The sequence below is a fragment of the Phaethon lepturus genome, unplaced genomic scaffold, assembly GCF_000687285.1.
Source record: "Phaethon lepturus isolate BGI_N335 unplaced genomic scaffold, ASM68728v1 scaffold20365, whole genome shotgun sequence".
Taxonomy (NCBI): Eukaryota; Metazoa; Chordata; class Aves; order Phaethontiformes; family Phaethontidae; genus Phaethon; species Phaethon lepturus.
The window spans coordinates 47362-58876 of record NW_010538624.1 but is presented as its reverse complement, the minus strand read 5'-3'; the positions used below and the strand labels follow the sequence as shown (position 1 = coordinate 58876).

The following is an 11515-nucleotide window of genomic DNA, read 5'->3' as shown; positions in this document are numbered from 1 at the left end:
AAAGGTCCCTTCCAACCCAAAGAGTCTGTGATTCTCATTTCCTTAACAAAAGGAAAATGTAACTTCTCTGTCATTAATAAGGCATTCTAATTTCTTTCCCTGTTCTTATTTAGACCTGTGTCTTTCCTGGACATGGAGGTGCCATATGTCCTTCTCTTAACTAGACTCGTAGCAGAAGTTGCCAGCAAATCTACTGAAAGTTCGGTAGGTCCTTCATGTATTTTGTCATGCTAGGCACTATAAAAACAGAAGGATCAGATTATTTTCTTCTTATGGTGCAGTTTGTAGAAGGCTTTCTAGTTCAACAGAAATGACCTATACTGCTAGCAGTCATTAACTGAAACTTTTACAGTGGTTCAATTTGCTGTGATGGCTGATTGCCTATTAAAGCATTGAATTCTTCCTAGTCATGTGGTTGTAGGCTAGCAGGGATGCAACTGATGAAGCTTCACACATGTGGAAAAAAGCACCCTGATGATCAAAAAGCACTCTGATTACCAAAAAACACTTTTCAAGCTGCTTGGCAGTTTAACTACAAAAAATCTAAAACATGGATACCCTAAAGTTAACTTTTCAAATGACTGACAAGCTCTGAAGCAAATGCTGCTTCAAGTCACAGGAAAAGGTCAGAGTATAAAGTTCTGCTTGCAGGAGAGTTTGACCAACAAAACTTTTAAAGAAACTCTTCTTAAGCATGTTACCTGTAGATCTTCTGGTTCTTTTCTGTAGTCTACCTCCCCATGATGCACTAGCAGTGTGAAGTTAGCCTACTAATTTCAGTTTTGACAGTCCCAACCATTTCTCCTGATAGCTTTGATCTTTGTCACCTCTGGGTTTGATGGGTCATGCTGATAAGCAGAATGATACTGGCTGTTACATGTTAGATGTATCTAAGTTACTTCTATGGCTGAATATAGGTTAGGTCTTGTTACTTTTGATCAAGAACACTTCATCACTTTTTAAGACTGATTTGACTTGCTATATTCTTTAGGGGAATGTACCTGCAAAACTTTAAAAGATGTGGGAATTCTGTGGCTTATTCTTCTTGTACAGATTCAGAGAGTAGATATGCCCAAGTCTATACGGGATGTTACTAATATCTATCAAAAGAACCACAGTTTCTAACAACCATTTATCTCAAAGTGTATGTCATGGCTTGTTGTAATTTGTAAATAATTTTGAAACTGGTTTTTATATAAACAGACACAAAAAAACCCTACGTGCCTTCAGGATATGTGAAGTTATTATTTATATTAAATGTTGAAGGAAGAAGCTTTTGTAGTTCTGCTGGATTGCTCTGCTGAATGTAGATGTTATCATCACTTGCAATATGGGTATTCGGTGAAAACTGGCTTTTCCCATTTTGCCAGTAGTATTTCCGAGCAAATCTGTTAGGGCGTTTGTGTGGTGCTGTAGGAAGGATAAATCTCCTTCTGAACTGTGCTTCACTGAAGAATTTAGCAAGTGTATTTCTAAAGCAGTTTTTTGAGGCTTTGTCTAAAGTCAACAGTGGAGTGTGTGTTTGTTCTGAAAGTGTTAGTTTGGGTAGCAGCTGCCAGGTCAAAATCCGCTTGATGGTGCATCTATCTTAAGGTTGCTTAATGCAAAAAGAAAAGAAGCTGCAGCTAAAACTTGCTGTAATTACTGCTTATTCCTCTACGTTTTCTGTAGCTTTTTTGTTGAAGCATTTTAGTAAACTTAAGAATGGTGTGAAATGTAATGTAACTTCTTTTCTTAGGTTTCAGAAACAGAATGCTGTGTGGATGTGTTGGATTCAAACAGTTCCTGTCCGGTAACCAACCAGTGCAGTCCAGGTATATTGTGTCATAGTTTAATAAAATTCCAGATTATTTTTGACAGTTAACACCAAAATACTGATTGATTGGGGATGAAAACAAAATAATTAGTGCATGTACATGTTGAAGTCTTTTTTCCTCTATACACACAAGGTAATGCTTTTCCTATGACTCACAAATGTTGTTCTTGGAAGGAGAATAGACACATATTAAAAAGTTTATTCTTTATCTTTATTTAGTGTGCAGCTGGATTATGTAAGAGCTATTGTAAATGCTTAAAAGCCCTAAAAGCCCATATAATGAGCATAAAAAGCAAAAATGCTGTAATGTGTATCTAGGGGAGCATTAAGAATAATTTCAATATTGTCTTGTTAGCACAGAATGCCTCATTCTTCCTTGTGCCATATATGTGGAGCTGTTTCTTCTAAAGGGAGTTAAAAACTTCTTTTGTCGCTCTCCAGCAATAGCAAAAGGGTGGTCTTTTTTTAATGCTATTTTATTTAAAATCAGAGAGTAAAAGTAGGAAAATAGCTTCAGAGCCCACAGTAACAAGAAAATTTGTGACTCAAAAATTGGGGTCCACTTCTGGGTTCAGTCATTTCCTTGTGAGGGTTGTTAAAGTATTTTAAGCCTATCTATTTTCACTGCTTTGTTAGCTTCTCTGGCTGTTGTTTCATTTAATGCAGTAATTTCTGCTTCTAAATGATCTTAGATATGGTATGAACAATCGTCTCCAAATTATAGTATTGCATTCTCTTAAATCTTATTGTAAACTGATAATCTACCAATATCTTTGGTGTCAGACAAGCGCTTTGATGCTTCCTTCCTATTACTGTAGAAAGTTTTTGCGTCTGCTTGTGTTTAGATTAAATGTCAGATGTAATTTATTACTGTGGGCATCAAACATGCTGCTTCTCTGTAAGGAAAATGTAGCAGCAGAGCTGTTTCCAAATCAGCACCTTACTAATGGTTTGCTTTGTGGGGTAATTGATACTAATTTGGCTCAGGGCTCTATAGAACTGGATTGTAGCCAGCATGTAAGTTGGGGGTTTTTTCCCCCCTTTAAGTGTAGGCTGTAATATGATCTAGTAGGAATATCCTTCTAATCTTCATGTCTCAAGTCCAAGCCTCAAGTGAAACCACCAGCTTTATTGTATTAAATGAAGTTGTTATGGAAGATGTGCCCTAACTTTTTTTTTCTTAACAAAGACATAGGAGTATGTGCATTTACACATAAATTGAGAGATTTGAACATTGAAGACATAGGCCAAGATGAAAGTTTAATCAGTTTACAGCATGCATGGTAGGGTGACTGATATCAAACAGTCGCTATCTGTCACAGAATAGTTTAAACACACTTGGGTTCTTTTTAAAATGAAACAAATTGTACAGTACTTGAGAGGTCTGAGACATGGGAAAAAGACTGTATTATGGCAGTATTTGTATTTTAGCTTGCCATGCTTCAAGTGATTGACTATAGGGACACCAGCATCTTTTTTTCATCCAAGTACACTCTGGTTCTTAGCACCTTTGTTCCTGCCTACTTCTGTTTTCAACACTATATATTAAAATGGCATTAAATTTTGTTTCAACAGTATATGACCTCTGAAAATAACGGTAAAATTATGCTTTTTTTTTTTAGTATTGTTGAGGGTAGCTACACGTTGTTAGACACTTCCCATTTTTCTCAAAACTAAGACAGGCAAAGCGGTGAATGGAGCTATGTTGAAATTGCCCTCTGGGAGTTGTTTGCTTATAAGTCTTTCTCCTTTTTGGCCCTTAAAGTTATATCTTTTCTGGATTAAACACTTCGAAATGAAACCTCTTAACTTGTGTAATATATTAGGAAGGACTTGTAACTGGTAGACCAAACGGAGGGAATTTCTGTTGCCTCTGCCTCTTTCTGAAGACTAGGAAGTATCTTCAGTGTCGCTTTTGTTGCTTTCAAACCTCTGTACATCTTATTCTTATGCAGGTTGTTACAGACGATGGAATGAGGATGGCAGTAGTAGCTGCATTAAATGCAAAAATGAAACTCTTCCTGTTTCATCTGTTTACAATCTGACTGAATGCAAAAATAGTGAGTCTTCTACCATCTCTTTATTTTGATGGGTATTTTTATGGTACTGAGATCTCTTCCTGCATGCGTGGTCCCGCAAAGACAGTTCAAGAAGGCATCAAATATTGCAGATTTTTTTTTCCCCTCCCTTGTGAAACTTCAACCTTTTCCAAAGTCCTAATATAACTCTGAGCTTTTGAACATGCAACAAAACCTATGGAAACTCTGAAATTTAGTTTGCAGAAACTGTGCAGAGTGCTGTGGAACCATTTGAGAATATGGGGGAGGGGTAGGAATAAAAATTTTGTCCTATATTAGGGTACCTAACCTGCAAAACGAAATGCAACATAAAAAAAAAAAATCCTTCTGACCAATGTAAGTTCTTAAAATAAAAAAGTCCTAAACATCAAAGTGATTAAACTTAAAGGGTAGGACCTGTCAAACATACAGTGAATACTGAATTGTGTGGCTGCTTTAATCTCTGCTGTAAGAAAAAGGCATTTGCTGTGGGTGTTTGCTAAGGACTTCTCCAGAGCACAAAATAGCTTAGACTGTACTCGAGTTCCTTGAAAAATCTATGTTAAGAAGGCTAGATTCGTTTTGTACATGTGCTTTGAGAGGTGAGAATCATTCAATTCCTTGTAAATATTTTTAATGAAAGAGATAAGAAACTTGATCTAAGTTTGTGGGAAATGCACCAATGAATTATTTTCTTTCTGGATAAATTATGATGATGCTTGTTTGCTTCCTTCTTTGAAGTTCTTAAAAGTGATACAAAGAATGAATTTTTCATGGGAGAAATCAGGATTCTTCTACAATTTCAAATAATTACTGAGAAGTGTAACAGCCTTTTACTAAGATTTTTTCAATAAATCTGTAGCTTTTGTCAGATTATAATTTAAAAAAAATATTTTTTTATTACAGCTGGTATCAGAGGAATGAATTTCCAAATGAATATTAGCACTGTAACTCCTTTCATACAGAACATAGGTGAGTAAATGGAAATACCTATTGGGTGCAGGCTTTGTGATTATTCACTGTGTCCCAACCCCCTCATGACATGGTATTTGAAACAAGTTGTACAGTATATTTTTCTGTAGCATAGGTTTTATTCTACAGGTAGTAGCCACTTTTACTTTTTCTGGCTTGCTCTCAATGAGAATCTTTTACATGTCTTAGAGTTTAATTTTGAGGTAACTGCATTTTATGGAATGGTTCTTTCATCTTGTCCTAGTGATCTTGAAGTGATTTTTCTGGTACAGGTTGAGCAGGTTACTTATAACCCCATCACTTTCGTTTTGAACCTTATGCTGCAAGAGTTTTGGGTTTTAGGGGTGAAGCAACGTTACACATCTATTACATCTTGGTTAGCCCTTCTATAGGTTGATTTTTATTACTGCTGACCAGTCATTTCTGTTTAATATCCTAAAAATACTTGTTCGACACTGGTAAGAATAATATAGAAACTATTTAGATAGCAGCATTGCATACTTCAGCAAGAGATAGGATGCCAGATGAAGTGATTTAGTGTTACAGGGTGAGTGCTTATCAGTGCTCTTAAAAAGGAAAGCTAAACCGCCATGTCAAATTTGGGTGCTGCTGATCCCTTTCTAAGATCTGTCTTTGTCATGTGTGTATACTTGAAGTATGTATTGCTCTTCACAACGTGCACTTCTAAAGTAGAGCTTGTCATATAGATCTGTTGTCCTAATTCATCTGCAACAAAATAATAAACAACTTTTGTTTCTTAAAATACTTGCTCTTTGGGATCATAATATTAAATAAACAAAACGGCAGAATAAATATGCAGGGCATTTTTTGAGGCAGGGGAAGCAGGATAGAGGTGAAGGAGGGCACCTTTTGCTAATGTCTGCCTCCTTGGGATGGTTTCTATATCAGTCACTTGTGGAAAACATACTGGGTGTACTGTTCCAGTGGTATATTGTCTGTTGACAAGTTCTGTCTTTAGAAGATTTCATTTAAGGACTAAAAGAACAATATTGGTGTTGACTGCTTTCCAGCACTGGTTTTGAAAGTTGTATAAAAGAAACAGAATGGTGGATTAAAAATCTGTGTCTATCTTCAGGAAAGTAGAGATTAAGGCTTTCCTGATATTTGGTAGGTGGGGTTGGGGAAGTTGTTTGTATAATGAAATGATTATTGAAAGATCTTTGCAAGTGTTTCAAGGTCTGTAAGGTCTGCCTATATATTTAAACAAAACCCACTGTTTTTTTTCCTCCTATGAATATCAGGAAGTTGGTCTTTATCTTTTGTTTAACCCTTTTGTTGGGAGAGACTTCTAGTCAGTAATAGTCTTCCCTCTCCCTCTCTCTCCTCCCCCCACCACCCCACTTTTGTACAGGAGGCCCAGAAGTGGCAGCCTCTCTCATCTTAGGGACATTTTTCATCAGTTTATTCCTGATTCTGTCTGTTGCTTCTTTCTTCTACCTCAAACGTGCCAATAAACTTCCTAATGTTTTCTACAGAAGAAACAAAGGTAAGATACCTCTAATTGTGTATTTAATCTCTAAAGTTTTGGCCTTTGCTCAGTTTCTTAATTTGAAACCTTTTAAATTTCTTCATGTCAGCGTTCGAACTTAATGTAGCTATCTCTTGATCATCCAAAGCAATGCAAACTAGATATATAGCAGGAGAAAATTTTTCTTTACAGTATCATGTTTTCATGGCAGTGGAGAGGATGCCTGTTCTCAGTGAGATAAATTGTGTAATATGCACCTAAGCACACTTAGACTAACTCAGCTATTGTTTTTTGTAGCTTTCAAAGATTTGCCGGAGTACAATACTTGACATTACTTGTCACTGAATATTAGGTATCTGATTTCAAAAAGGAATCAGTCAATGCTTTTTGCACGCTTTTTTGGTAGAACTTAATAGCACTTGTTTATTTTGGTATGCTAAATGCCAGACATTTATAAAGCCTTGTTTGTTCTTGGTTTAGAGAGAAGGTAACTGTAATACTAGAAGGCAGCCTGCTTACCATGAATGTGTCCGCAGCAGGAGAAAGGGAATGGAATTTGAGGTTCCTCATTAGTGCACTACTAATTCAACTGTGCCACTAAACTGGGGCTTGGAAGAGCCAACTGCCTAATTTTTTTTTTTTTAAATCAAACACCCCATAGCTTTTCTTTTTGTAATGCAATTTATTTTTTATTTCTGCCATTCCTGTTACCAAGAAATGAAGCCATATAACTAAAATGCAGTGACCTGACTTCATGCCAAAGTGATTCCAGAAAAGCTAGGGGAAGAACACCTGGGATCTATGTTACCATAGGGCACCAAGACTTTATATAGGCATTTGGCTCTTTTAGACGCTTCAGCTTCTGTGAAGTTGTTTTATGTGTTCACATTTTATTGGTCTTCAATTTCTGGGAGATGATGAGCAAAATCTGTGGAAGGTGATGTCTCCATTTTGCCCAGTGTTTTTCATGAAACTGAGGCTGATCCATGACTTTGTCTCACTCCTTCTATTCTTTGAATGATTTCCATGACAACCTCTAGCACAGCATTTGCTGTGTTAGAGCTCCTTCTGTTGAAAGCAAGCTGTTTACTGGTTAGGTCTGCTAAACAAATAGACCTGTTATTTTCATTCATGTCTTACAGGACCAAGCTCAAGATAGACTGTCACAATAGAAATAAGCTTAAAAAGAGAAAAAGAAGGGGCTGGGTGGAGCAATAGAGTTCCATTGTTTGGCTAAGAATGTTGTGTATAGTCATAGTAACTTCATGGAACATCATGGTCTCTGTAGTATCATTTTATGTAAAAGTATACAACAGTAGGTCAAAGTTGATCAGTGCCACAGGAACTGCTAGTATCCTAATCACAACTGCCATACTGAAACCTCTCGGTTGCTTTTGCATGTGTCTTCAAGTAAATTTAGTTAGTACAAGATTCTCCTTCAGTTTTTAACTGGGTCAAGAGCTGTTGTGCTATGACGTATCTAAGCCAGCAGGACACCAGACCTCTGTTGCTTCAGTGATACTGGTCTGGCTTCTGCATTTTGTATTGATAGTTCACTCCAGTACAGCAGGCTAAAGCATTGGTAACCTTCGTTGAAGGAGAAGCATTAGAAACATTTCTCTGGCTTATTATCATGTTAACTTTCATTCTATCTGGATAATGATTATCATGTGGACAATAAAGGCAGCAACCTCTTGTATAAAAGGGTTGCATCTTTCACTGCTCGGTTGTTTTCTATTTGTACTGTCTTTTTCTGGTAGTTGGCTCAGGGTGCCATTTTTCCTACTGAAGCTTCTTCATATTAAAGAGATAGCGCTGTGGCTACCTTCTTTGAGAGCTAAAAGAAGTCATTCTTGGAGACCTTTGCAACCTTTTATCTCTAATCCTGGAAAGAGTCCTACAGACAATGTATTCTACTGATGGGATTTTTGAATGTTCTGATCTGTTGGTAGTCTTTGTGACAAAACTATTTTTTTAACAATAGAACTATTTTGTTGCACGCATGTATTTTTAGAAAAGTAGTGATTCTAGCCTTCTAGATCAATGACGGTTAGTCTCTTTCTTTCTCTCTCTTTTAGCATCTGTTCTCCAGCCTAGTGAAACAGTAAGTAAATTCTGTCCTTCCTATAGGAACATGCAAGCATAAAACATCAAGTAAACAATAATTTAAAGTTTTAACAGTTTGTCAGGGAGCCACTTAATCTGATGCATGAGAGACTGAAATAAAAATAAAAGGTGTTTTGGGGTTCTTTGTCCAAACGGGGAAAAAAGGTGAAAGATGAATACTGACCATATGAGTTCTGTTGAGTTACTTTCTCCAAGAAAGACTATGTACACAGTAAATGCTATTGGAACCCTAAAACATTCCTGTATTTTTTTAATAAAACATTCCTATATTTTTTAATGAAAGACTGTGAAGACAAAAGGTGCTTTGTTTGACATGATCATTCTTCTGTTATGCAGGCATCCATGATACCTCCCCCAGCTTCTTCAGGTGAGGAACTGCTCTCTGGGGCATGTTGCTGCAAATATTTTACCTGTTGGCTTCCCTTTTATGCATCTTGTTACTGAAAAACAGGCAAACTATCTCAAAGTGGATATGCTAAGAACACACAGCAAGTCAAAACAATTACCTGTAAAGCCTATTACAGAACTGTGGAATCTGTTGAAGGGACAGAAATTCGATGAAATCTGTCTAGTAGACCTTTTTGATAGGATTTATTGCTTTAATTAACATAGGCTTTAATTAAAGAGATCTTTGACGGCTCCTAAAATAGATCTTTGACTTCTCTATCCTAATAGAGAAGTCTTACAAGTAGATGCAATATTTTTTCATAAGCACTCAAAAATAAATTATTCAGTCTGGGACCTATTTTCAGGGTTGGAGTCTTCTTGGCAATGCCAGGTTGGCTCATTTTCAGGTTTGCTGATTTGAAGCTCATCAGTTTCCTGAAACATGTAACACAGACTGTTTGGAATATACCATTTCATGTGTATGTAGTGTCTGGGCTGCTTGTAGATTGGCTCTTTTTGGCAGGGTGGGTTTTTAATACATGTGAAACTTGGGCAGAAATTTATTTCTTGGGGCAGATTTCGTCTAATCAGCTTGTCTCAATTTTCCTACCCAATTTTTCATCATTACAACCTATAAATATTACTGAGAAGTTTGTGCTCTAATCCACTGTTTTACACCAGCTCTTGGTAATCCAAGAGCAAAAACTTGCTTTTTGGTGGGCCTCTAAATTTGTGCTACTTCTAGGAAATAGCATGTGCTATTCTTGTATTAGTAATGAGCCAGTGAGAGCCTAATAATGCATGAAATATCTAAATATGACTCTGCCAAAAGAGATATTTAAAAGGGCAATGGATTACACCTAATCAAATAAAGGTGTTCTTTTAAGTGTCTCTGACCATCTAACAAAGTTCAAAAAGAAGTAGGTAGTAAAGGACATATTTTGCAAATGATAGAAAAATTTTTATCTATACGTGAAATTAATTTAGAGTGGCTAGGAAAGTGGATTTATTTGGCCAGGGTAATACAGTAGAATATCTTGTCTCTACGCTTTATCCATGTACTTTCAAGACAATGACAGAACTTGTGGTGACTTAAAGTGAGACAGACCAAGTCTTTTAAAAACTTAAGAAATAATGCCCTTCTAAGCTCAGCAAAACTTCTGGTCTCACTCATGTATGCATAGGCCTTTTTAATCAAGATGGTATAATTAAAATTTAATTTTTATTAATGCAGTCTTTAAGTTTTAGACATTTTTTAGATGTGTTCCAAACCTGGTCTGGGTCTGGCTGTTAAACTGACAGACAGTTCTGCTCGTGAAGAGTCTTAATTTCCTTATCTTAACTTGTACATCTATGTAAAAAGGAAGTACAGTTGGGGAAGGTATTGGTAGGGCTGGAAATGGAAAGCTACGTGTACTATAAACACTTACAAATAATAGAAATGCTAATTTGTAATGAGCACCTGATTTAGTAGGCCATTAGAAGCTTGTTTAAAAAGTTTATTTGTGGACTTTTGCTATATCTCAGCTCCATGTAGGGTTTTTGGTGTTTTGTTTTGGTGGTTTTTATTAAGGTCCAGAATGACTTTGGTCACTCAGGAACTGTTACGTGGCATGTGTGTTATGAAGTAGTGATAAAGGCATGCTTATTACAGCAGGTGCTAATGATGTTTCTGTGCCCACCATTTCAGTTCGGAAGCCACGATATGTCAGACGAGAACGGTCACTAGTGACGTCTGCATCTGCTGCTATGATCTCTTCTTCTGAAACCAGGGTCAGCAATGTTTAGCCTTCATTCTTGGCTGAGGACTTTACAAGTGTACACAGTGTTGAAGAAACTTTTTCTGAATCCACTGAAGTGCCAGGAAAACATCGCAAGCTGCTGACCTAAATGGAAGCCAAATTACTGTGTCAAAGGGTTTGTGCCAAATGTTAACAGAGAAATGAACTAATGTAAAGATATTGATGGCAGGCTACATCTGGTTTGGTGAACTGCTTTGGTGATCTTGAAATGCACTATTCCAGCTCTGTGGTTTCATTTGTCTCCTACAGATGCTGTGTTTAAAATCCTTAAAGAATCTGCCTTTTTTTGGTACACTTTCAGTTTTGGCAAGTTCTTCCTGTGTTGTGATGTGTTCTGTGTCCCCAGAGCGGAAAGTCTCAGTGCTGCAGGCCAACACAAAATACTGGGGTTACTCAAGGATGTGGACTTGCTTGAAGGACCCACTTGTAAATGCTAACACTAAGTGCCACTGCTTTATGTTGTAGGACAATATAACAATACTTAACACGCGGTATCCTTTTGAAGCAAAAAAATTATACCTCCTGGAGCACCCTCTTCAGCCTGTGACGTAGCTGACCCTGGTTTTTAACTGTTAATATAGATCCACTATCTAGATACTGTTGTTCTTGGTGCTTTGGAAGGCTGTGGTGTCGGCATGGGTCCAATCCCAAGTATGAGAATTTATTGGGAAGCTTTTCCAGTGGTGTCAGTTCAGTCCTTGGACAAAGAGCCATTTGCTATGGCTTTGTAACTGATAGGCTGCTATGTCTGTCCTGCAAAGGCTGTCTCCACTAGCTTCCTTCCATTAACACAGAAGTTGAAGGGAAACCAAAATTCCTGCAGGGTAGCTGTGTATCTGTTAGACATGTCGGTGAGTATTGAGAT

The 11515-nt window shown here is 37.1% G+C and overlaps 1 protein-coding gene across 1 annotated transcript; it reads left to right on the top strand.

Moving 5' to 3' along the window:
- Positions 1-118: 118 nt before the first annotated feature.
- On the top strand, positions 119-11175 carry LOC104620607 (chromosome unknown open reading frame, human C1orf159). Its single transcript, XM_010286884.1, has 8 exons — positions 119-204; positions 1739-1814; positions 3772-3876; positions 4780-4845; positions 6218-6352; positions 8413-8438; positions 8798-8828; positions 10539-11175. The coding sequence occupies exons 1-8, from the start codon at positions 133-135 to the stop codon at positions 10634-10636; spliced, it is 609 nt and encodes a 202-aa protein (XP_010285186.1). The 5' UTR covers positions 119-132; the 3' UTR covers positions 10637-11175.
- Positions 11176-11515: the final 340 nt, after the last annotated feature.

Bases quoted from the DNA above. Each gene is read 5' to 3' on its own strand.
- LOC104620607 (XM_010286884.1), top strand. From the start codon at position 133: ATGGAGGTGCCATATGTCCTTCTCTTAACTAGACTCGTAGCAGAAGTT. The intron at 1,815-3,771 runs GTATATTGTGTC...ATTCTTATGCAG, and splicing joins AACCAACCAGTGCAGTCCAG to GTTGTTACAGACGATGGAAT. The intron at 8,829-10,538 runs GTGAGGAACTGC...CCACCATTTCAG, and splicing joins ACCTCCCCCAGCTTCTTCAG to TTCGGAAGCCACGATATGTC.